A 26,699-nucleotide genomic window follows, 5' to 3' on the forward strand; every position below is an offset into this window, starting at 1 on the left:
GAGCAATTAATTGGAAACCCTTCAATTCATTTACTAATCTAGAGTGAAAGTTGGTGCGGCAAAGCTTTATCAGTAAGAGTTTAAGGGGTAATATGTCGAAATTTTAGAAAGAACTAAAAGTATGACGTCAGAATCTTCATTAGAAGAAATGTTAATGTACAAATCAAAAATGGCTATTGAATTTAACAATATTTCCAACATACTCCATGCTCCGCGGGGTGAAAAATGCCTTTTAGAATCAATGAATGGCATGCTATTCTCCTGCTATGCCTTGATATTACCGCCTAGTTAACCCACTCTGCTTCATGTCGCACACCGAAAAATATTGTATTGCCGCCCAGGTAACTACACACTTAGCGTCGTCATCTTTCTGCGCAACCCCTTAATTCTTCTTCGTCACAATGTGGATACAGATCACATGCTCCATTATTTTGCAGAATATTCAGATTATAGAAATAGGACGCTCAATGTGTCTACAGCCCGCTATCTTCCATTATAACGTGACACACCTACTTCAGTCCGGAAATGACAATGAATGAATCGTCTACCCCTAGTAGCGGCTGTAGCTTCTCATCGAAGTAATCGATGCAGCGCTCCCTTCACTCTGATACCATATAAAAGGGCAATATAGCATGTAAACCGAGGGCTGCCCTGGCATGCATAATTTATTTACCGCGGCTCATCAAAGAAATAAAAACGAAACTAAAGTTCCCAGGAGATATTCGCCTTTTGGACCTCCTGTCAGCCTGGTCACGTTCCAGGACCCGCACTGTCACATTCATTTGTTTAGGCGATGTGTTCGACCTCGCTATCGTGCCCTATGGGTGACACAGCTGTTTTTTCAGTGGACCCGTGTAGCACAGAGGCAGTCAGAGCTGATGTGCAACTGTACTTTTAGTGGCTGAAATCATTAATTGTTTCCCGTACATTGAAATGGCCGGTCCTCACTGACTGCTAACTTGTTTTTCGTCTCATCGCCTTCTTTACTCGGACAGTCGTGAGAAATGCGGACATCCTTGCGAGCTGAGAGAGACTTCACGCCAGCACTGTCGTCTGCTGAATTGCACACCCCTTTCTAGGCACCATCGTGAAAGGAATAATGCACGACGCTCGCAAGCGTTGCTTTAGTGGCTGCTCAATTACTTTTTTCAGCTGCCATCCATTCTGAGATCCCGCTTCTTTTACTCTTCCCTCCGAGAGGAAGGTGTTTATCGACGACTGTTTATCTACACAAGGAGCATTTATTTGAATTTGAAAATTCCAGTATCCGGTTTCAAAATTTAATGTCCTGCGTTGCAGCCACTTTTTTCTGCATTTCTGCACACACTTGACGGACCCTAGTTTGCCGTACTACATGCCCGGAAGCAGCAGACAAATGTCGTATAAATCAATTCAAGGCGTATCGGATGCTTTCTGATACGCCCACTTTGACATCGCAGTGTTGACCATCTGCGATCTTCAGCCGCAGTAATGAATATATTTTAAGGAACAAATACTACAAAAAAAAACGTTATTGGACCACCCAGAACCGCCAAAGAAGAAGCCAATAAGGCTTAAAAACCGATAAAAATATCGCCTCCCGCTGTACAACAGTTTTGCCCGCTAAATAGTGTAAAAAGCAGCGGCAGGAAGACTGCTAACTTCGCAACACGCCTTTTGCATCGCGCCACTGTATTCCAGCTCGAATCTCTGCACGCTTGCATCCGTAAGTTTATAACAAGGGAACTTAAAGGAAAGAAATCGTACCTGACCACTTCGATAAAAAAAAAAATGACGACTAGATATAGCGCTGACCCTAAAGCTCTCACACTGCTGCTAAAATGTGCCAGTACAATACATTTCTCACTACTACGCACGAAAACGTATTTTAGCGACAGCACTCTAGCATCCTAGACTGGACAGAATTGCCTCACAAAAACTCTTATCTTAGCTTCTGGCATCGACTTTGTCTCTTTTCTGAGAAAAAGTAAACGAGAAACCAGCGTCACCGCTCCACGTCATTAGTCTTTGCCAACAGGCATTAGCGTTAGTGCAACAAATTCGATCGACTTCAACCATACCGATTAAGAAACGCTAGCAGAACACGAAAAAGCACTAGCAAGTGATTTACGGTCATCCCTCCCATGTCCTTGTCGCGACTTTCTGGAGAGGAAATGAAAACAAAAGCTTATTGCTGATGCAGGACAAAAAGCCGTCCTTGGCAACCATACAGCTAACAAGAAGTGGCTGTTTAGGAAAGCTCGAATAAGCAGCAGTAATGATTTTGCGTCTGAAGCAAACAAGAATTGTTCGAGCAGTAGCTGATACATAGTTGTCCATTGCGCCAGATCTGTACTTATGCGTCAGCATCTCATAAGCTGACGTCGGTGGCGTTATACGTGTCCGTCCCCGCGCATAATTGTTCCGGTAGCTAGAGATAAATCCTAGTGGTGGTAGTTTAGCAAATTTTCATGATCGGTGGTAGAGGATGTGAGCTGTGCTCGTCGATTTGGATCAGGGTCGAAAGTTGCGCTATTTATTTTGAAAGGAACTTACTCGGTAGAGGAGCGTTATTTTCTGGGGACATTGAAGGAATGTTCTGCCGTTTAGGCCAGGACATTGCAAGCCAAGTATGCAAGTTTTCAGCGGAGTTTATAATTCGCCAAATAATTCTGCCCGTTTATTTACGTTACTGAATTAGAATCATTAGATCGAGAACCACTGATATACACTTACCTTCATAGCAGTTGATGTAGTCCACAAAAGCGCAGAAGCAACGGATGTGTTATTGTTATATTCATGCTCAGTTATCTGGCTGCTTGAATATAAGAGCTTATGTTAGCATATTTTGCATATTATGGCTTTAAGGTTCTATTACACCTTCACTTGTTTTTAATTTATAATAGCTTGCAATACTCTCGTTATTTCGACTCCAGAAACAATTACTTTTGAAGTTGAAGTGGTGGCGTTGTGGTAGAGCATCTGCCTCGCATTCGGGCGGTACCGGACTAGAGTCCTGGTGCAGCCTGTTATCCATCGATCCATGCCCTCCTTACCAAACACTTCACCACAGAGGAGCTGAGAACCAGGCATGGGGAAAGTTTGTACCCATTGGAAACTGGTGAGTACTCGGCGGCACTGGGGATCGAACTTGCTACCTCCTGAATGGGCGGATGTTCTACCACAATGCCACCGCTTAAGTAAAGGTATTCTTTGGACATGCTCAAGCTTAAACGTTTTATGGCCCCTTTCCTAATCATTTCACCTCAGAAAAGTCGAGCATCAATCCGAGGGAAACCTTGTACCCATTAGAAAACCGCTGAGTGCACGGCGGCACCGGGGATCGAACCTGCTACCTCCCGAATGCGAGGTGCAGCCATTGCTCCAGAGAGCAATGACTACCTAGAGCGTTTGTATGACGAAAGTCCCAGTTACACGAAAGGTTACACTTCCTGTTCAACGAGGAAGCCACCAGTGCCTGGTTAAATGCGTTAAATGCGTACGCTTCTCCTTGATGTCACATGGTGGTATCCGACGTCGGACCTGACACCAGAAGCTCAATTGGTCTGACAGGAAATAAACTGATATAATTGGATAATGAAGAAAATTGGATATAGAAAGTGGGGAGCAAACTTATCGGCCTCGTTTTCACGAAGCGAGGGTGCTGTCTTTAAATCACGAAGGCACATTCCATAAATCGCGACAACGGGACAACATTGTGCTCGAAAAGCATCGGCTGTCAGGAGAATTATGGGCGCAGCGATCGAGGCAACCTCATTACTTGCACCGCGCTAGCTGCGCCAGTGTGCAAGGAGCGTACGAAGGATGTGAACGTTTACGTGGAAGGTGACGCGTCTAGGGAACAGGGATTCACGTAAAGCTTCTCTGCCGAGAAGTCCGCGCTCGATACAGCGTTCATATCTAACTGGAGGAAACCAATATCACAGGTAATAGCCGCGCAGACTAACGCGGACAGAAGGAAGGAGGCGCTATTAGTTTCTGTCTCAATGGATTACCAACTAGCAGAATAAAAGACTACACTAAGTAACCAGTGCATTATCAGTGTTTTGGGAGCCACTGTGAGCTGTTTATGAGGCCTAATTCATAACTTTTGGAGACGCTTTATTTATCTGTCTTGGAAAATTTAAGGTAAATTGAAATTCAATTGCGCGATTGTATTTGGAAGAGAAGTTGAAAATTTCAACCTACACTATTTAAGTCCCAAAATTAACAACCTTGATATTTAGTATAATTTTCATTCGCAGCAAACAAATCCTTTGTTAATTGTATTCTTCAATTAATATTTAATTTCCGCATACATTTAACCTTACATTTCTACTCAATTACGCATTACAGTGTAACTCCTTCTAAACTTATCTCTGCTCAGAGCAAACCTTTTGCTTTTATGGGCAAAGCATATTAGGCGATGAATATCTAATAGAGAGTTTTTTGTTATAGTTGTTTAAAAGAGCTTTAAGTTTAAACTGCGACTAACAGAAGTTTGCAACTTGTTAAGTGTGACCAATCACAACTCTCCCCAAAAACTTTAAATGGTATGTAGCCACGTTTAGGCGTTCTTGTCTGTATATACCTGTTTATTGAAGAATAGACTAAACTTTGCTTTGCCTTCAGGTCAACTAGTCAAATCCAGGTATATCGGTTAATGCAGTCGTGCATCGCGCATCTGCGCGATGCCCGACTGTGTGCCTCTCGGTGACGTCCTCTGAAAAGTTTAGTTTCGCCATTTCGCCTCGTCTTTTACCGTTCTCCGCAAGTATGTGGCATTAAAAACCACGTCACAGAAGCTTAGAACGTTTTTCATTGTGTTAATATGAGAACAAAAAATTGAGCTTCACTGTGAACATTTGATTAGCACGCTGTGTGCACACTGCGGGCTCCGGTCGGGGCCTGCGATTTAGTCGACGAGGTTGAGCGCAATCTTCCCCCAGGCTCAAGTCGAAATTGAAATCTGCCCAAAAAGAATTATCCCAAAAGAAAAAGAAAAGAAATCTGCCCAAAAAGACCGGAAGAATGAAGAAGTGTGACGAACGATATTGATCACGCTCGTATGTTTTTCATTATTTTTGGGGCTTTTTACACGATCTTCGCAACGGAAGGCTACGAGTTGTGATTGAAAGCGCCTCAGTAATAAAACTGAGGAAAGACCCCGAGGGTGATTCTCTCTTCTAAGCAAACTTTGGTACTTCCTGGAAGCCATGATTTTCATTTAATAAGCCGCTGCAACGTCAATGTACGGTAATAGCGCATGAGATAGAAGAAGAAGAAATAACTTGTGCATTAAAAAAAGAGACACATCGCCGCGGATAGCAGTATGAGAATAAGATTCCCTGAGTAGTTGAGCTCTCTTTAATTGAACCGTTGAATATCCACAATTGAACTGAATTGTGAATTGAATTGTTGAATTGAACAATTGAACCGTTATATATCCTTAGAAATAACATCCTTTGCTTCATATTATTTGCAGCCTAAGACTGCCATCTATAACATTTAAGCTCAGCAACGTGTAGACGCCTTCTGAAAGGCAAGTCTTTCTAAAGCTGAACTTACTTGCCATCTTCTTCTTCTTGAGTATCAGCGCAGCCAGCGGCGGTTTCATACCGCTTTAATTGATATATTTATGAGCCCGTAAAACCATTTGTGTGCTGGGGTTCTTGGTAGGAACAGTGAAATTTCTGTTGTCATGGCAAATTTCTGTGCAGTCTTCGACAGTTTACCTCTTCTAACAACAGAAATAGCTATAGTAACATAGGAATTTTCTGTATTTACCCTATAAAAATACTGCAGAACAATAGACTACAAGAACGTACTACAGAAAACGTTAAAGTACCTCTGGCATGTGTTACATAACTTGTGATATTTTTGACGTTTACGACAGAACTAGAGCAAGTTTTGTGTTTTTTTTCACACAGCTCTGTAGTTTTTTTCGACTGAACAGTTGCACAAGATACTTTATTTGTTTAGAATTGGTGTGTACGATACAAATGTTCAAAAATTACGTTTACAGGATTATCCGCCTCGCCAAATGATCCCTAAAAAGCGGTGTTCTGTGTACTCTCCCGGCCATTTATTTTTTTAAAGAAATCAGTAATAATTAAAACGACACACTTTGGATAACAATCAGGTTCGAAAAAGTAAGCATTTATAAGTAGCAGTAGCATAATAATGATGTTATAATTTTTGTTTCGTATAGAGAATTGAAGACCATCGCAGAAATTTTCTTAAGGCAGCTCGAATCATGTGTTTTGCTTGATAAGACGAGTTTTACATTAAGTAATTTGCATTAAGAATGTCGGCATAGTATTGTGCAGGAAAAAAACGTTTAGCCAACACTGCATTGGTAATATTTAACTGACACAGAAGAGTAGCAAGTTGGGCGAGTTGGTACTTAGACTAAATTGAGATACAGCTACTACACTGCAACAGACAATAACTAGATATGTAAAGAACAGAGCATATCTTGTCATTACATGTTTAGTAATTTCATTCTGCAACGCAGTCGCGATATTTCAGTCAGATTTGTCAAAGAACCACAGGATCCTAAACTATTTTGCCAATTTAACACGCGTGTCGTATCCACATTACTTTCGTCTTCAAATGGAAAAACATGTTGAGTAGCTAAGAACATTCTTGCGGTATCATAGATACATTTTGTTTACTATATATATTTATAAACGTGCCTTTCTCTCACCCGGAATGACTGTGTTGACTTTTTTGGGCACGTATTGCCTTCAAGAGTGCCATGCTTCACTTTTTACCACTCACAGGTCTCAAGTTTTAATTACGTTTGCACGATACGAGGCACTCGGGAAATTATCAGTATGCAAACTCTTAAATATAAAGGAATGTATGCACGGCCCATAATAACTTAAGATATTTAGAGGCAGTGCAGCATTATCCTGTGAGAAATGGTGAAAAATAGAGAAGTGCTCGAGTAGAAAACGACCGAGTAATAAAGATCAAGCATTTGCTGTCGCCACGAACCCAGAGTGGTAATCAGTTACCACTGGTCGCCACTGGTCATCGACCGAACTAACTGCTATGCATTGCAAACAGCGAATGAACATAACTGAAAAGCAATCCTGATCTCCAAATTGAACTCCTCTAGCGGCGGATTACTCACTAACTAATTTCAAGCGCTTGCGGAAGCCTACTGAAAAGGATAAAAAAATACACCGGACAAAAAATTAAAGAGGGAAAGCATTTAACAGGACTAATATTTTGAGCTAGTTGGTGTTTAGACTTCACTAGCAAATATTTTAACGAAAAACGACAGCACGGCAGAAAGACATGACAATGGACGGCAAAGTGCACTCCTATTCTGTAGTTCAGTTCCGCTGCGCTACAAATATCCTAGGAAAATCTTCTTTCTGCCATGTCTTATGTAAAGTACACTCTGTTTCACGCAATCTAAAAAAGAGAAAATTATGGGGGACACTTAGGCTCCATCTTTGAATCTATGAGGTGACAGCACAGGCTACCAGCCAACATATCAAGCCCCGCTTTAACCAAACGAAATGAATGTGCCTGCGTGACATAGGGTTAACGTAACTGCAAGGGTCCTGGCAGGCTGATTCAGATATCATCTTCATGATTTTTTTCTCACAACGCCAACACCAGCGCCGACGCCAGATTTTCGGTGAAAGGGTCCTTTAACACTATCGCGTTCAAAAAGTTGCAAGTAATTATTTTCATAGTAGATAAGTATGGGGTCTGTTATTGTTTGCGTCTCCATCTAAGACGTTAACATGTGCTCAATGATCACTAAATATGATTAACAGGAAGGATTTACGATGAATTATGGTATTAATAAAAAAAATATCTCCCGCAGAGGTCATATCTCAAGTTCCACAATCATATGGAAGTATACACCGGCCAAACTTTGCGATGCTTTAATGAAAGGGCGAAAGAACGTGATCGCAACGTGTCAAAGAAGTCAGGGCGCAATTTAGCAGCTGCCTGAAATTCAGGCATATTAACTTAACTGATTAACTTAAACACAATATTTCTTCCAATATATGTAATAACTTTATTATATCGATTAAATTAAAACGCTGGTATCCTGCTGAGCAACAAGACACAAGAAAAGTCTAACTGGAGATCAGCAGGAGAGGCATTTGTACTTACATAAGACTCAACATAGTTGATAATGGTGACCGTAATGATCAAGCTTATGCTAAGTGTTATAAGAAACTTTGCAGTATTTACATTGTTTTTCGCTTCTTTTTTTATCGTTTCGCAGTTGGTGGTCCTACAGGAGTTCTGCGAGTCATCGCGCCAGTATTGTCCACCCGGGGAGAAGGGCACGCCGGGATATCCCGGTCAGTACATGTAACATGGCCATGCGTCTCGTTTGCTCCCGCGTAGACCTGGGCTAGGCCGTGTTGCGTATTTCGCGTTATTTCTTTAAGCGACTTGGAGAAGTACTCAACGCTCTTTAGGCACGTTACATGCTTCATTTTTCCCCTGCTTTCTTATGCACTTTAAGAGGCTGATGTTCATATTATTCCTGATAGCTACAGCTGGACCCCGCTCCACTTTACAATTTCGGTAAAAACGACACTATTGGAACGATTACGGTTAATTTTAAACCGACGCTATCAACATTTCTTAGGCAGCTCACATCCCAACCCTATTTGCTTGCCTCTACAGAGGCGGAAAAGAAAAGTAACACAAACATTGCGGCGGTGACTGAAAAATCAATAATGGATTAAGCACCAGGATTGAAAAGCATGAAGCACTTCATCCTCAAATAAAGTCCAAGCAGCCTTATTTATGACTTTAATTGATTGACACTTTCGAGAGGAAAAGGATGTACTGCTGGGCGTCTGGCGATGCCTATGAATTCCACAACGATCGCTTAACAGCTGGTTGCCCTGAAGCAGTTGCCCTCCCTTGCTGACAATACTCAACGCAACAAATGTACAATAGTGTCACGTAGTGGTGACGAGGTCGGCGACACAAATGAAGGGTCGATGATCGTACTAAAGAAACTGTTTATTTGGCCTGACTTGCGCCCGCTAAAGAACTAAGCAACTCGGCGGCGGCGATAGAAACAAACGTGCTCGTCGATCGTCGAACAAAGAATGCCCGTCACACTCGGCAACGCTCAATTTAAAGGCTGCACAGAACAATCTAGATAACGTCGCAAACAGCTATCAGCACGGGCTGGAACATTGTGGAAAGACACCCGAGTGGCCGGAACCTTCGAGACAGATCTCGGTGCATCTTGTGCTACAACAAAACTGATAAAGGTGTGACTCGCGACATCGAGCATTAACAAACAAAGATTACGGAACCGATACGCGGTCCAGAATCAGAGTGATAAGCCTGTATGCCGGCGGCCGCCAAAAAACAACAAATACTGTTTTGAAGGTTTCGCGGCAATAGCTCCGTGGCGTGGTTCAGCCGAGCCCTGAGCAGTATCTAATCCTTTAATTAAAATCAGCTCAACCTCGATGAATGTCCTTGAACACAAAGCGCAGCAGTTGGTGTAGTTTACGTTAGTCATTGCTTTTCGCATAGCTTTTGCCCATAGACCCCTCTATGTCCGCCAAACGAGCGATTTTTTAAATTCCATACACATTCTAAGCGACATATCAAAAAGAAAACAAAATAACTTAAGAGCACTAACAACGCATCACTGAAAGTGTTGTCCAATCTTTTCACGTCTCTAAAGGGCAAAGTTATTGGTCAGCAATAGAATTAGAGATGGTAGAGACTACACACATCATCAAATAAGACCACTGCAACTTACATCATTATGTGTATATAGGCAACGAAACGCTCTCAAAAGAAAAAATCTTTTGCTCCTTCTGCTGATTCGATTCCTTTGATGCGCTAGATGATATATATTACAGGTTCAAAGTTCAAAGTTCAAATTTTATTCAGAAATAAATACAAATCTTTTGATTATGCAGAAGGTTACAGATCCTCCTCCGTGATTAAAGTTGAGTGCCAGCAATCGCCTGTTATTTTATGTCGTTTGTACGCCTGGGTATCATCTGGACTTGTCAGGATTTTGTTGGAACAATCTTTGCAAAAAATACGTAATCTTTGGTTACTTGGACTACACGACAACGCAAAGAAAAACGAAGATGACACACACGAGAAGCTGTATTGAACAGCGGTAAAGCTATAATAGAAGCGCAGACAGTGTGATCAGCCGGACCATTTGAGCTTCAAGTCGATCTATTCTTTCTCTTTTTTGCGTGTGTCTTTAAAATTAAACTATTCTGGTGTAGCCTGTTACCTGCACCCAATTTGTCTTGTCTTGTTGTGGCCATGCCATTGCCACATTATCTAGCAAAGGATGGTGAATTGGACTTGGCGATGCAACATAGCACGCTTATAAGTACAGGCACATATATTAGACACCGGACTTTTATTCGAGACAAACAAGAACCTGTAATTTCAAATCAGCGTAGCCTTTATGCACGTGCCGCCAATGCGGCGGATAATAAATAGAAATACATGCTTTTAGAAACAACTCGTTATGCAAACTAGTTAAAATTGCAGCGCTTCCGCTCGTGTCCTGCCTGCTTTCTTCCTCTTTCTCCGCTACACATCATTTCGTTGAGAGAAGTTCAAGATTTACATGGTCGTAATTATCGGCACCACAGTGCGTGGACCGCTCTATAAAGTACAGTTTGTTTACTTCATTTACACTGTTCTTCCGTTTACTCTGGCCTGTGGCGCATGTCATGTAAATTTTATTTGGCCCTCGTAGTGCGCTTTTCACAGCCCCCGCGGTGAGAGAATTGATGCTACTATAATGCTCTGCACTCTAGATCAGAATATGCAGTGACAGCAGAGAAGACCTTGATTACGTAATGTAAATAATATTGGAAGAATTTCAATAATTTATTCGTTTAAAATGTTTTGAAATAAAATTATTGTTGACCAAAATATAGGCCACCTGCTACCATTGACAGGCACCTAAGTGGAGAGCGGCGACTCTTCCTTTCACTTGTGTAGAAGAGGAGAGAGCGACCTGACAGTGGCTGCCTTGTGAAGAACGCTGAGGGTGGCTAACATGAACGGATGAGGCTCCGTCGCAGGTTAGAGAATATGCAACATAAGAGTGGTTGCCGAAGTAATAACCTTTTGGTTATCTACCGTGTGAAGTTCAAGCCTGATGACGAGGAAGAGTAGAGGTGTAATGAGCGAAGAATTGCGCGATGTGATTTCCACTAATTTTAACGATTACAGAACGCTATGATGATGTGATGGAACAGCGAGAGGAACGGGACACAGTGACAATAGAGAGCACGACACAAGGCGCTGAGCAAAACCATGCAAAACAAACTCTATCACGCCAACTCGCTGTTATAAATTTCGCTCTTACACGGAACTCAAGTTTTGCATCTGTGAATAAATAAGTGTTGGTAAGAAAAGTGCATGGCTGTACGGCTAAACCAAAGAAATAACTGGTTTCGCCAAATAATGATCTCTCCGTTTTGTGCGCTAACTGCTGACTGTATACTAAGGGAAAGAAAGTGGCAGCAGGCGCCCGGACACATCTACCCTTTGCATTAATCACGGATGTGTTGCAATAAAGAAATCGAGTCAGCTTGATGCCCAGCGACCAAAATTTCTGATGTGATCTTCATTCCGTGGGGACGTCAAAGTAGAATAGCGGAGTTAGATTTTGTCGGCCCTCGTAGCTTCTCGTATGGCACCATAACATATCGACGTAGTGGACTGTCCTTAACGACACCCGGAGCGAACCACAAGACGCTATGCCCTTGAGTCGCGTGTATCATCATCATCATCATCAGCCTGATTATACCCACTGCAGGGCGAAAGCTTCTCCCATATTTCTCCACTTAACCCGGATCTGTGCTAGCTGCATCCACTTGACCCCTGCGAACTTCTCAATCTCATCCGCCCACCTAACTTTCCGCCGCCCCCTGTTACGCTTTCCTTCCCTTGGAATCCAGTTAGTTACCCTCAGCGACCATCGGTTATCCTCTCTTCGCACTACATGTCCTGCCCATGTCCATTTCTTCTTCTTAATTTCCACTAGAATGTCGGTAACTTGAGTTATTTCTCTGACACACTCTGCACGCTTTCTATCTCTTAATGTTACCCCTACCATTTTTCGTTCCATAGCCATCTGGGTTGTCCTCAACTTAAGTAGAACTCTCTTGGTTAGCCTCCACATTTCAGCCCCATAGGTGAGTACAGGCAAGATGCAACTGTTGTATACTTTCCTCTTGAGCGATACCGGTAAGCTGCTAGTCATAATTTGCGAGTGCTTGCCAAATGCGCTCCATCCCAATCTTATTCTTCTTGTTATTTCCTTTTCATGGTCCGGATCTGCGGTTACTACCTGTCCCAAGTAGACATATTCGCCTACTACTTCCAGTATTTCGCTACCTAATGTAAACTGCTGTTCCTTCCTGAGGCTGTTGAACATTACCTTAGCCTTCTGCATATTGATTTTCAAGCCTACCTTTCTACCTTGTCTGTCTAGGTCATCAATCATTATTTGCAGTTCATCCCCCGAGTTGCTTAGCAAGGCAATGTCATCAGCAAATCGCAGATTACTGAGGTATTCTCCATCTACCCTTATCCCTAACTGCTCCCATTCCAAGTCTCTGAATACTTCCTCTAAACAAGCTGTGAATAGTACTGGGGAGATTGTGTCTCCTTGCCTAACACCTTTCTTTATGGGAGTTTTGTTACTTTCTTTATGCAGAACTATGGTTGCTGTGCAGCCACTATATATATCTTCCAGCACTTTCATGTACGGCTCGTATACCCCCTGATTTCGCAATGCCTGCATCACCGCCGAGGTTTCAACTGAGTCAAATGCTTTTTCGTAATCAATGAATGCTATGTATAAGGGCTGGTTATATTCCGAGCATTTTTCTATCACCTGATTGATGGTATGGATATGATCGATAGTAGAGTACCGGTTCCGAAACCCTGCTTGATCCTTTGCTTGATTGCAGTCTAAGGTTGTCCTGATTCCATTAGCGATTACCTTAATAAATACCTTATACGTAACAGACAGTAAGCTGATTGGTGTGTAATTTTTAAGGTCCTTAGAGTCCCATTTCTTGTGAATGAGGATATACCGTGTATACCGTTTTGAAATGTAAAGAAACATGCCCTGAGTGGGGTATAGCCTCCTCACGTCCCTGTAATACAGGCAAAAGCCTTACTTGACTATGTTTTGAGAAGCATTGTCCGTAAACCGTGGTAACAAAACATGAAAGCAAATTGTAACGCGTGACACGACGTCACATGAAAATGAAACTGGTAGCCATGAATTATGTAATGACAAGTGGTATAGAAATTTTATGTCCTGTGAGTCATTATAGTTTAGTCGTGAGTCATAGTCACTTGTTATGAGTCAGTCAGGTTGAAGATCCAATGTGTATGACTGTGAAGCCCATGATTTGTGTAAGTCAATCAGAGTCATATTCATGACTGATGGTCAGTCATGGCTTGCAAAAGTGCTGAGTCATGACACTGTAGAAGCTGCTAGACTACCAAAGAGCAGCCAGCACACATGCTTTCGCACTTCTGCAATGCAGATCGCTGCAGTTCTTACAAAGTTTTGTTGTGCTTTGCAACGGTCATGTATGCCATGGAAGGTTCAGTGAGTCACTTCGAGCAGTGCTCTAAGTCCTACACCAACCGTAGTGCTGAGGCAATCAATAGTCACATAGGTGAGCCAGTAAAGAAATGCTCTGGTGTAGCTGACTTCTGCAGAGACGATATAAACGTTAAGGATTAATAATAATTACTTTATTATTTGAAACGTAGAGCGCTCAGGATCTTTATTTTCAGAGTGCAATATCTTAAATTCCATTTTTTGGCACTGAATTTTGGAGGAGGAGTACGTGAGTTAACAGGCAAGAAGTACCTGATCTCGCGCAGCTTCTTTTATAGATTTGTTATCCATCTCTATTGCCTGCTCACACGAATATAAACTCTCAGATCGTGCTTGGTATAATATTAACTTATTGCTAAGATGATGCCACATAGTAAACGTTTGCTGTGAAGTAAATAAAGGGGACAAAGGAGCGCATTGATTGAAGTGTTATTTATCCACTTTATTGATTCGGCAGTTATCCGAGTCAGTATGTGGGTTACTAATTTCTCTGTTTGTGCAGGTAACCCAGGGCTCAAAGGAGACAAAGGCGAGCGGGGTGACCGCGGGTTTCCGGGGGAACCTGGCACCATTGGCCCGCATGGACCTCAAGGCATGCCGGGATTGCTGGGACCAAAAGGTGAGCCAAATAAAATAATACTTGAAGTCACAGTGATCAATAATAGCAGGCTTTCATCAGACAGCCATCTGGTATGCTGAAGAAGCCAGGAGCCTTTTTCTCGCTATCTCCGGCGTACTATAATCTCATGAAATTCAAGAACAAGAGAAATTCACTGTTAGCAGTTATAACCACCTTGGTTACGAAGTGCTGCTATGGAATATCATACGTAGATCGTAGGAACCAATTGCAAAACCCAACCGCAGTGAAGCCACATGTGCGGCCAATAGGACATGTTCAGGGCCTAGGGCCCTGAATTCATTTTTTTGCAAGCAAGAACAATAATTGCAAAACCCAACCGCAGTGAAGCCACATGTGCTGCCAATAGGACATGTTCAGGGCCTAGGGCCCTAAATTCATTTTTTTGCAAGCAAGAACAATAATTGCAAAACCCAACCGCAGTGAAGCCACATGTGCTGCCAATAGGACATGTTCAGGGCCTAGGGCCCTAAATTCATTTTTTTGCAAGCAAGAACAATAATTGCAAAACCCAACCGCAGTGAAGCCACATGTGCTGCCAATAGGACATGTTCAGGTCCTAGGGCCCTAAATTCATTTTTTTGCAAGCAAGAACAATAATTGCAAAACCCAACCGCAGTGAAGCCACATGTGCTGCCTATAGGACATGTTCAGGGCCTAGGGCCCTGAATTCATTTTTTTGCAAGCAAGAACAAGAATTGCAAAACCCAACCGCAGTGAAGCCACATGTGCTGCCAATAGGACATGTTCAGGGCCTAGGGCCCTGAATTCATTTTTTTTGCAAGCAAGAACAATAATTGCAAAACCTAACCGCAGTGAAGCCACATGTGCTGCCAATAGGACATGTTCAGGGCCTAGGGCCCTGAATTCATTTTTTTGCAAGCAAGAATAATAATTGCAAAACCCAACCGCAGTGAAGCCACATGTGCTGCCAATAGGACATGTTCAGGGCCTAGGGCCCTGAATTCATTTTTTTGCAAGCAAGAACAATATATATATGTAAAGATGTGAACTGAAATATGCGGATACTGACCGGATTCCGACGCTGAATAACCACAGATGAGCAAAAGGTTCGTAGCAGCATTAAACGACGTTAAAGAGTGAGCAGCAGCCAGTATAAAATCGCACAGGCAAGCCATCCACTCTTATGAGATACCAAAATGCACTCAATGCACAGCATAAGCAAAAACATGCTCAAAAACCTGCGCAAAAAACACCGAAACAGCGCAGCGTCCTGAAGGTTGCAGACGGCACCAGTGGACTAGGACTCAAGTCACAACCTAATCTGTGAAACCTAACCGACCTTGAATGGGCATTGCATTTTTGCACTCTTGGGCATCGCCTGATCACAGGTGCTCCGGCGAACTAGGTCGTTCATTGGTGGATGCCACTTGTAGTCTGCCTTGTGATGCACGGATTTATTGAGACTGGCACAGAACAAGTAGTTCACTTTCCTGTTGAGCCGCTGTTTTAGACATGCGCGTTAATAGCGAAGTTTCGGTGGCCTTGGAGGCCTGGGCCCAGTATCTTGGTAGTAAGCAAAGGATACAACAGAAGTGGGCATAAAAGTGTATAGTCCCCGAGGCGTAAGTGCACGTTCGCTCACTAGCAGGTCAGTTTCAGCCTGAATCGTGCGCTGACCTCTGGCGCGCGTCGGTTCACATGAATAAAACAAGCCGATGGCGGCACTTCGGCTTTCGCCGCTCCCCGGAATGCTTCCGCTCGCACATAGGGGGCTTAGCGAAATGCTGCCTCTTCCAAACGGAGAATGTGAGTTAGCGCATTAGTCAGCGCTCCGAACAAAGTTGAGAGCAGCACATTTAGGCCGTACGATAATGCTTAGTAATGCAGGCTGACGTTACAGTCGTTGCGATAAAAGGTAGCTACAAAAAAAAAAAAAAAAAAAAAACTGCGGCGGAAAAATAGACGCCACACAAGGATGAAAACACTTACACGAGGCTGAGTATGCGTTCGTCAGCCTCGTGTAAGTATGTTATTGCGTGTGTGACGTCGATTTGCTGGCTGCAGTTCTGTAGTATCATGAACCAACTTGCTCAAAAATGAATTTTTCTGCGTAGATTTGCTGAAGAGATTCATTCGCTTGACCTTATTGCTCCGCACGTTGTTAATGCCGCCTTCTTCTCTTCTAACACCAGGGTACAACTTCACAACGGAAATATTTTGAACTGCCTTCCAGGTTCTTTATCTCCTTAGTCTTATCGGTTGGCCGACATGCTTCATTTAAATATTTCCTACTGTATAAAATGACTCAATACGATCGCTTAGAAACACTGCATTATAGAGACATTTATTACGACTTGTTTATGGCTTTCATTTATTCTTCTTTCCTTCTCCGGTGTATAATTCGCGCGTGCGCACGTAGGGCTAGCAAGCGATGACGCACCAACTTCGATGCTTGAACCAAGGGCAGTACTCTTTCCTACTCTGTGAAGCGCTCCTTAAGGAAGAGTCGTCACCTATGCGCATTACGCATTTAATTACTGATATATGCCAATTGTCATAAATATCTGAAAACTTGTTGTGAAGCTATTATCTGTGACAAATGTCTTTACAAACGCCGCAACTAATGGAATGTAGAGAGTGTAATGCACGGCGCCACTTTTTGCGGCAAGGTTCTAGGCAATAAAGTAACACACCCAGGCTGATATGGCACAACGTCCCGGCGAACCGATGTTACGTATACTTCCGCCGAAAAGACTCCTAGCTCAGCTGGAGTGAACTTTTCAGGTGATGTCTGGTTTTTGAAGAGATAAAAAAAAAAGAAACTGTTGTTTGAGATTGTGATGACAAACATAAAACAGAGGCGCAGCCCAGAGACTGACCGGTTTGGGACTAACCTGAGTACCGCACTTGTCTTCGTCTGATCTTTGTCACAGGCGTTCCAACACGCTGGTAATATAGAGCGTAGATGGTCACAAAGAGGTAAGAAGAAAATAAAATTTGGATGGACACCTGAGATCCGCCTGTAAGGGTTTGACGCAGTATCGTAAGTAAGCATCGGAAATAAAAAGTGCCGCTTTAACCAAGCCGTATTAATGTACATGTGTAGCTTAGGTACAACGTCCTTCACTTCGCATCCAAGAGCACTGGAAGGTTGGTTATTATTCCACCTCTCCAGCTCAAAGGAGCAACCCGAATGGCTGCTCCTCCCAACATTCTGATACCATGTGGTCTCGTTAAGTCACACAAACCAACGAAGAATTGGTTCGCGGTCACTCCAGCGGCCAGCTTCCATATTACAGTGCCATGCCCGTGCTTTTTCGCTCCGAGAACCGACGTCCACGCCGCATTTTCTGATTAATTGGACATTTTTAACGCTATCAATAAAATACATGCAAAGGAGAGCACCTTAAAAATGCAACCTGTAAGTCGCGAAATATCTGAAAAGAAAACGTTGTTTTAAATACCGTCAGGACAAATTTAAACTAACCTTATGCAACCATACGAAACAAAGAAATGAATGGCAAATTTCATGAGAATTTACTTCATGGAAAATTGGATCGGCCTTACAGAGTAATGGCCTTTCAATTTCAGAGGTTTTTGCTGAAACTGCACTGCAGCCCTTTCCTTTACGTTTTCGGGTCGTTTCTTGTTTAACCGATCGTCCCAAGCTTCGTTATAACTTTTTAAACAAAAAGTTTACTATAGTTGTGAACTAAATGTATCTGTAAGCACACGACGTTACAATAGAGCGATAATTGTTTCCTTTTTTTTTGTGGATTGTTTATAGAGCTTACAGTAAACAGGTCTTAAAGAAACTATGCGCCGTTATCGCAGCTGACAATATGTGGCTAGAGGCGCATCGCGCTGGTGCTAGCTACATATAGAAGCTCTGCTTACAGCAAAGCAGCGAATTAGTCCGTAGATTGAGCACGTTTTGAAGACATATTTCGCCATAACCTTTTCTTTTGTGTAGGTCGAAATTTTACATGCAACCTTTTGCTGTAAAGCGTTTTGCTTTTTTTTTTATCCAAGAAAATGGTTCTTCTAGTCGGGCACTGGTTGCTCTCAGTATCAGAGTAAGAATATGACTGCCAAGCGCCCAGAGCTGCTTCATTCTGCAAAAAATCCCCGTTCTAATATCATGTTGCAGATGTATGCTTTTGTCAAGTTTTACATTCCTCGCTCTCGCTAAATCCAGGAGCCAGTCAGGTTCATGAAGCAACATTGTTCGAAGAGCTCTGATTACTATCGATTAGATGCTCTTCGTATTCTCCGGCTTTTGCGAGCTTGAGAACTCTTTCTTTGTAATCATTCTTCGCGACGAAACTTGAAATAAAACAAAGATACCTAAGAGAGAAGAAGAAACATCGGCGGTCGAGATGTACGATGTTCTGCGGGGTCGGGCAGTAGGTACGCCATGTAATGAGAACTCCATGTCACCTTGAGAGCTACCGCACTAAAAGGATTACGACCGCGCCGGTGGAGATTTATCTGGAGCTTCTAATCCTCTTTCGGGTGCTTTGAGCAGGATGTCGGCATCCGTTCTATAGGACCTTTCTCTGCAACCTCTCCTTGCTGTCCACTTTCTCGTACCGAAGTCTGGTCCGCAGCATTTTTCTTGTGCTCATCGCAGGTCACCATGCCTTTTATTCCCCGCCGGTATCGAGCGAAGCTCTTTCCCACCCTACGTCGGCATCCTCCCACACCGTTTTGTAGCAGGAAGCAAAGAGCGTTGCATTCCTTGTTGATTGTACCAGTGAGGAACTTGCAAGGGAACTATATTATAAGAATCCCGGAACACAAGCCAAGATGCTTCCTCTAACAAAGCCGGGCTCACGAACGAGCTCGGCGAGCCTCGCGCCAGGGACTACAAGGGAAGCTCATATTGCGAGGAGAAGAAGGAAATGTGCATTTAGAGCCGTGTTCCATAGGTTCTTTTTTTTTTTTTTTGTTTTCGGTGGGGTAACTGCATTAAGGAGGGTATAGCGGTGTCGCGGTTTATGTGACCGCCTTTGTTCATACCTTGGTAGTTCATGGAAGGACCGGCAAATGCACTGTTATGTGTATAGCTCTCAATTTCTTGCAGAGCAGCACTAATTCACGCCATATTTTCTAAAATGCACTATCTTTGTGCAAAGGATTTTCTCTTCGCAAAGGAATCTCGCCGAAGCGAGAAACGTAGAAGTTAGATCCACCAAGCTTCAGCATACATTATAGGTAAACGATTACTTTGCTGTTACACAAATGTCCTTAATAACAAACGAGAGTCTGAAAGCCGGCTCTTCACTGCCTTCTAAGACAGCTTTGATAATTTCGTGCGGGATATCCTCTGTCGTAGTGTTGACAGTCACAACGAACATTAAGGAGAAACTACATCAGCGGCGCTGTCAGGATGAGGTGCTGTGATGTGCAGAGACCAAGGGTGCCGGTTAACTGAAGCATGCTGCCCTCAGGCCTCAAATCTTGTTTTTTGTTTGAGAACGGAAGGTAGTATAAGTGTCTGAAAAGCTTTCCTATACTGCTATGCACAGGTGTGAGACAAAGAAAATAATTAGGGAGTTGCTAAAGTTGGTAGCGAAAATCGAACATGAGTTTCAATTTCTGCTATCAACTAAAAGAAAAAGAAATAAGACACCACCATGCCAAGAACTAGAACTGCTTTGGTTGTCTAAATATAGTACTGCGCTAATTCATTTCATTACAGCTGTCTTTTTATGATGTATATTTGATAAGAATACACAACCAGACCACGTTCGTTTGGTTGATAAATCGTATCAGCTGGCATCCGCCCAATTTCGGCCTTAAATAGCGCATCATTATAACTTTCAGCTGTTTAATTAATTTCGATAATGCTGTGAAATTCCCCTGAAAGATATTCAACAGAAGGTCGAAAGTACACATATTCGACCGAAAACAGTATGTGTTCCAAAGTACAGAGTTGCCGAATTCTGCAACCTTTATATCCTGGCAGAAAGAGCTCCTGAGTACAATTTAATGATCTTCATGGAAGGTTGTACACGCGGCCCCTTTCCACGTCCAAATACAGTCAGATGAAGCTTCAATGGTCTTAATCTGCAGACAAGCCAACGTGAAGAATATACCTGAACAGCTGATTAGTGGTCGCAATGGTTGAAAACGTAATAAAACATAGCAATTAAGTGGCATGCACAGCCACTACAGGCAAAGTAAATCAATAACTGCTTTATTTTGATGGTTAACTTCTACAAGCAGATCCATGGAGGCCCCATGGGTGCTTCAGTTTTGGTGGTGGCCGCTGATCTTACACTGAAGTATTGGAGCGAAGGGCGTTAGCGTCCTTTATTTATTCCTGTAATATCTGCGCCGTTACATCGCCAATTGTTTTTGCATAACTTATAAGGACGAGCTGAGCCAATTTTCAACACACTTGAACAGCCTGGAAGACGCCATTCAGTTCACGTTGGAAGAAGAGGGGTGCGGCAGTGTACTGTTCCTGGACGTCCTCGGCTGAAGCTAAAATTTGCCATTTAGCGTATAAATAGAGGATACGCAACACAGGCCGATACCGACATTTCAGTTCGGTCCATAATGTCGGTCACAAAAGGACTGTTGTTAGCAGTTTAATCCAGCATGCCAAAAGAATATGCACCACTGACACTGCTGGGGCCGCAGCAAGGGTACGGAAGGATCTGGCTGGCTGTGGTTACAAAATCATTGCATAACATGTACTGAACGACAACTGTTACTACCTCGGCAACGTGACGCCCCTCTCTCCCTTAGAAACGCGGGCTATTCTGTATATTCCGAAAACATGTGAGTGTCTGGAAAATGCGAGAGCAGCTGATGAATGTGAAAGAGCAGTTGCGAAAAGAAATATTCACAGGAGTTGTCTACACCATCCCTTGCGCAGATAGCAAGGGCTCCTACATCGGCGAAACTGGAAGTTACAAGAAGAGCCTACAAGAACATGCTCGTGATGTGCAGAATTAAAATACTCGCAGTAACGCCTTGGCAGAGCGCGCAGTCACGCATAAACACGTGATTGCTTGGTAAGAGGCTAGAACTGTCAGAAAATAAAAACTGGCAACGTCACGGCTTCGTCTCGAATCACTCATAATACGGACAACGTCATACATGCCAATCACAACGAAGGAAGTCTATTTTACGCACGATCCTTGCGGCAATTACACTAGCTTTAAAGACGAGCCTTTGTTAGAATGATCTCATTTTGAACAAGGTCCCGGTTATGGGCGCCGAAACATCAACATCAAATTTCATTTTACTGGTTGGAGTCTGTGTTTTTCTAAACATGCACAGCTTACTGGGTGTAATAACGGGTTACAAAAATGGTGTTGCATGCTTTGGGTTTTAATGGGTGGTAGTGCGGCGTAGTATTTCTCATTTATTTTACGAAGAACGGCGCTATGCGCTACCACTAATGATAGCCTACATTTCTGCTATACGCAGTAACATTCGGTTCCGGCCCTACTTTTCTGCAGTCCACCAAGCGAAAGCGAGATGGCCGTCTGTATGGTTAAAACAAATTACATTACAGCTACATACTGCTTTACAAATTCAGAAAAATATCCTTCATTCTAACTGACTTTTCTCTAAATTGACAATGGTATTTCCATCCTTGGTCATACGCCACGCTCAATATGTGTTCAAACAGAAAGACTGCAAGACATAGTTTCTGGCCTCGAAAGTTACTGCCTCCTTGGAGAACCGCCAGTTCAATTAAATAACATAGTAAAGCGTAGATGAGGCACTTTTTTGCTTCCCGACACCCCTGAGCCGTATCGATAGGCCTCTCCATTCGAAATACTTTAAACGGGTGTGCATTTCCAATCTTGTTTTTTATATGTAGTGTTCTTTTATCGTCTTCATTGCTTCCATCTTCGCTAGGTCTCATTCGCCGCGTTCGCTTTATTGGCTTCGTGAATGGCCTCTCCCAAGGACTGCTTTTATAATCCAGAGCCTGTTGCAATTTGAATTCTTTATGTGTGCCGTTTAGCTTCGCTCAGTCACACGCATAGTAGAAAGTCTCTTCGAGTCGATACTTTTCGCCGATTCGCAGTGCAGTTTTTAGCAGAGTGGTAACGATCATGGGTCCTCTAATTGTTCTAGCGATCAATTTGTGAGCCGAGACTCTCTTCCCAGACTTACTTAATGACGAAGGCAGCGCGGTCAATAAAAGTTAGACAGTTCTCTGTAGTCGCAATAAAAGCCCGGAAACTCCGTAAAGTGTCCGCTTTTAGGCTCTCTAATTACCAATCCTCTTTGAGAACGGTTGTCTCTGTCAGTGGAGCGCACTGCAGTGACCTGGTTCGGCCGTAGCCGACGAAACAAAAGTTAGAAGACGAGCTTTGCAAGTCAGATTTGTAAAGAAAACCTTTGCTCTTTAGGAATTGCTTTAAATTGACTGCTCTGAAACATTTTATAATCCTTGGTAGCACAGTGACAGTTCAAGCTTTAATTACGCTTACCCCCAGAATACGGTTAGCAAAGAAATTGCAGCTCGAGTGGGACTTGTATAGTGAGAAGGTACTCTCGAGTAATAATGTTTCAAGTGAGACACATTTATGATTTTGTTCGTCTTCTATGAATGTGTTATTCGAACTCATTTACACGTAGCCTCTGCCTTCATATGGACAACGCGCATGGAACATAATTACATTGCTGCATATATATTCTGGGTCATGGATCCCTATAAGTGTTCGCTTAATGTTCGACGAAGTAAATGATGCGAGATTTTGGGATTAGGTCTTTGGGCACATTTGTGCGCGTTTCGGCGATAAATCCCTAAATAGTAGGACCATTTCGTAACGATGGGCGTTTGCACATCGGTTCCGCTGCATGGGCGTAACACCCCGCCACGCTTATTTGTCAGAACGCGGTGACGCCAAGAAACTCATCGCTCCACGCACCAAGGCAACACGTACGTGACGCAAACTCTGATTGGTTGTGATAGATTGGCATCAAGGCGGGCTGTGATGAGAAGTCCAAACGCAGCTACGCCTCTACAGAGAGCACGATAGTGCCAGGTGAACTCTACCAGATGAGACGAACGATATTGAGGAAAAAACATATGGTATTCACGACACATATTACTTACACTAAGCCAGGCTTACTGAACGCCGTGTGGATGCTTTTTTTTTCGCAGGTAGTTTTGTCCGTGCTCTTGTGTCGAAAGTGCTTCTTGCCCAGTCAGCCCTGTAATTGTCCTAAGCGAACAATAAGCGTCAGGATTACATTCAGTTTTTGTTCTTTTGTTCCTGAGGTAACGAGAGCACTGGCAATGAACTGATATTTTTTAACTAAGGATTGCCACAACCAAACAATATTGAGGGTATTGCAAAAGATGCATAGGATCACTTTTGCGTGTAGCCCCACGTAATTCGCCATTCTAGGACGGAATGAAGCTCCTTTATTATTAATCTCGCAGTGCCAGGCACGTAGCGTAGTCTATTGTCACTGATAACGGTCGTGAGACTCTACAAGGCACACATAGATGCCATATCCTCCATTAGTACAGAGAAGCTTTAAACAAATGCAGACTGTATTCCTTCCATTTTACGTTGGTGCTAAACTGCTTCACTCACCGCTCTTAACCGCAGACCGAAGCAGCTTCTTAAAGCCCGCTTTAAAGAGCTGCGGCTCAGGGCTTGCAAAAGATTTTATTCAATGCCGGAGAATAAAAAAAAGACAATTAGCGCACACCACGAGTATAAACGGCGATGCTAAGTAAAGCATTCAGGCGCCGCCGACCAGACATGACCGACTTGTGAAGGTTGGAAAAGTATGGCCAGTGCGCGTACAAGTTCTGGAGCCAAATACGTGTCCTGGACAAGAGAATTGTCAGAGCTTTCTGTCTTACTTTGTGCTTAAGACTGGAAAGCCGAGACTTCGCGATAAAGCCGCGAATTTAAGGCGTGCCGAAGACCCCCTAACTCGCGATGAATAAGCTCTCGGGGGTGATGTCTCATTAAACGGGGCTTAAACGTGTTTTTCCTTCTCCTGCTTACCTTCATATACGCGACATATTTTAATCGTTGTTTCCCCTTTTTTCTTGCTCCATTCGCTCTCTAATCTTGATCTAGATGTGGTTGCGCGAGCACCGCAATTCCGTGGATCAGTTATAATAAGATAAAAAAGAAATGCAAAAACGAATGAAATGAATTGGGACTTATTTGCGATGTTATCATTTCGTTCCGGTAGATTGCTGTATCTTCTGCTAAATCGCATTTTTCCTTCGCGAGGATGAATTTGCTCGTTTTGACTACATCGTCAACATTAATGAGCTATACCATGGCACCATTCATAGTTACGCCATAATGATCCGTTTCAGCATGGGCCACTACGCATGCATAGGTTGCCATGAGGCGCCAGATGGCACCACATGCTGTCAGCGGACGCGCGGAGCCCAATCATCGATAAGCCCTGGCTACGCGCTATGCTATATCAGCTCCCACCCAAACCGCTTTTTTCAGGGGGCGTGCAAAGAATAAGGCCAAATTCATAAGAACACCCGTCAGACCATCACAGGCGACCATCAGGTGAATAATTGTACTTACGGCTGCACAAATGCTAATTGATATATTGCATAGAACCTGACCGCTCTGGTCCTCCACGAAAAGCGCTCTTCCAAAGTGTATTCCGCGGCATTGCCAGACAACTCAGACCATCTTTAAAGTAAAAACATTCCTACATCCGTAGGCCCAGAGAAAATTGTGAGACATTATTCCAGGGCACGAAAAACACATGGCCGAAGGTAGAAGAAATAACACGAACGCCTGTGAACAGTCACCGATGCAGGTCACATTGTTATGTGCAGATTTCTGCTGCGCTTTTGCTTTTTTCTAGACGCACAAATTTACAAGACATGCATTCCTCAGCGATTCTGTGGTCCTTGCAGCCTCACTACAGAATCATCGTGGAATGTATGTCTTGAAAATTTTTGCGCCTTGAAGGAAGCACAGATGTGGCAGAATTCCGCACCTAACAAAGTGACCTGCATCGGTGAGTGTTCACCGACGTTCGTGTTGTATCTTCTACATTCGTCCAAGTGTTCTTGGTGCGCTTGAATAATGTCTGGCAATTGTACTAGAAACCAGCTAGCCCAGCTTCCTACGCTTAGTGGTATCCCCCTGACCTCCACTCAAGGACGCAAGCCACTACTCCACGCCGGACCTATCATAAGTCTTGTCTAGCATCAAGAAGATAGCATCGGTTTCAACGACGATGAAGTTCGTGATAATGATAATGATAACGGCAGTAGTGATAATGACGCTGTGGTTACTGATAATGATAATGATGGTACTATCGATTTTAATTACGGTATATTTAGTTCATAATGATGATAATAGCTTTATGATGATGATGCAGTTAGTGAACACAGTTTCGTAAAGTGGATTTAGCCATTTCCACGCTTTTAGGCATACTTAAGCGCAGTCCTGTAATTTATTTCTTTGTTGCTCTAGTATCAAAACCCGGTCGCATTGTCCGTGTTTCTACCCGCGCCCTTGATCTCGAAAGTGGACGCCACAGCAGATACGTACCGTTGTCGCCATGCCAAGTTTCTGTGCCCTTATGGCGTGTCCTCTTTCTTTCTTGGCTGTTTTCTTTTTTTTTTTTTTTGCATCCTCGTTCAACGTGTTCCATTCCGTGGTCGTATCAAACGCCAGCGAGACGCCCCCTCATGCAAGTCGCACTTGTGTTCCGCGGTGATTAATTACGGAGCGTTGTCCCATTGAGGCGTCGCACAGACGTTCGATCCTCTTTTATTAATCCCTCTCTGTCAACGCTTCTAATGACTACAGATCGGATAACGCCATGGGCTGGAACAGAGCTACACCGCCCAACATGTCCGAAGTGGATGGTGCCCGCCCCGGGAGGCGCGCCGGGTGTTCATCAGTGCGTTCAATGGGAGGCGTGGTGTCCCCTCTGGGTAGACGTCGCGAAGACCAGAGCGAAGAACTAAAAATAAAGCAACTCTTAGGCGCCTGCAGTGGCCGCTAGATTGAAGGGGTAAGGAAAATTCGTCGCCCTCTCCGTGCTCTTCATTAATAAGGGATGTGTTTCACCCAACTCGAGACCATAAATTTTGCGTTGCGGGCAGCTGCGCGGTAAACTATGAGAAGACTGCTCCTTAATTAGGTCCCCGGGGAAAGCAATACTGTCTTAGGTTTCTCGCTATTATATTTTGCTTTTAGGTTGCGACTAGCTTATTAACATTCGTGGCCTTCAGTTTCCCCTCTCGGCATTGCCGCGATGTTCACGCTGTCGAACGGCAGTTCTGCCTTCAACGAGATGGAGCATTTTTGTCAGTTTCTTTGACTATTTAAATCATCCAGCTTCTAACCTTAAGAAAACAATCTAGGAAATTGTTTTATCCATGTTCTGTTTTTTTTAGAACGAGCTAGCGATACTTCAGCCGTGGTTCAAAGATTACTTAGCCATTACAATTTGGTTTGATCTTTGGAGTTTAACGTCCCA

At 43.3% G+C, this 26,699-nt stretch overlaps 1 protein-coding gene across 1 annotated transcript in view; it reads left to right on the plus strand.

The window, feature by feature from the left end:
- LOC146197063 (uncharacterized) overlaps positions 1-26,699 on the plus strand; it is a 126,963-nt gene that overhangs the window by 43,211 nt on the left and 57,053 nt on the right. Inside the window, exons 2-3 of the mRNA XM_084596437.1 lie at positions 8,240-8,318; positions 14,127-14,243. Of these exons, the coding sequence (XP_084452563.1) occupies positions 8,240-8,318; positions 14,127-14,243 (196 nt within the window). The remainder of the gene's footprint in view (positions 1-8,239; positions 8,319-14,126; positions 14,244-26,699) is intronic.

Source organism: Amblyomma maculatum, chromosome 3 (assembly GCF_055883805.1).
Source record: "Amblyomma maculatum isolate TAMU_Amacu chromosome 3, ASM5588380v1, whole genome shotgun sequence".
NCBI lineage: Eukaryota > Metazoa > Arthropoda > Arachnida > Ixodida > Ixodidae > Amblyomma > Amblyomma maculatum.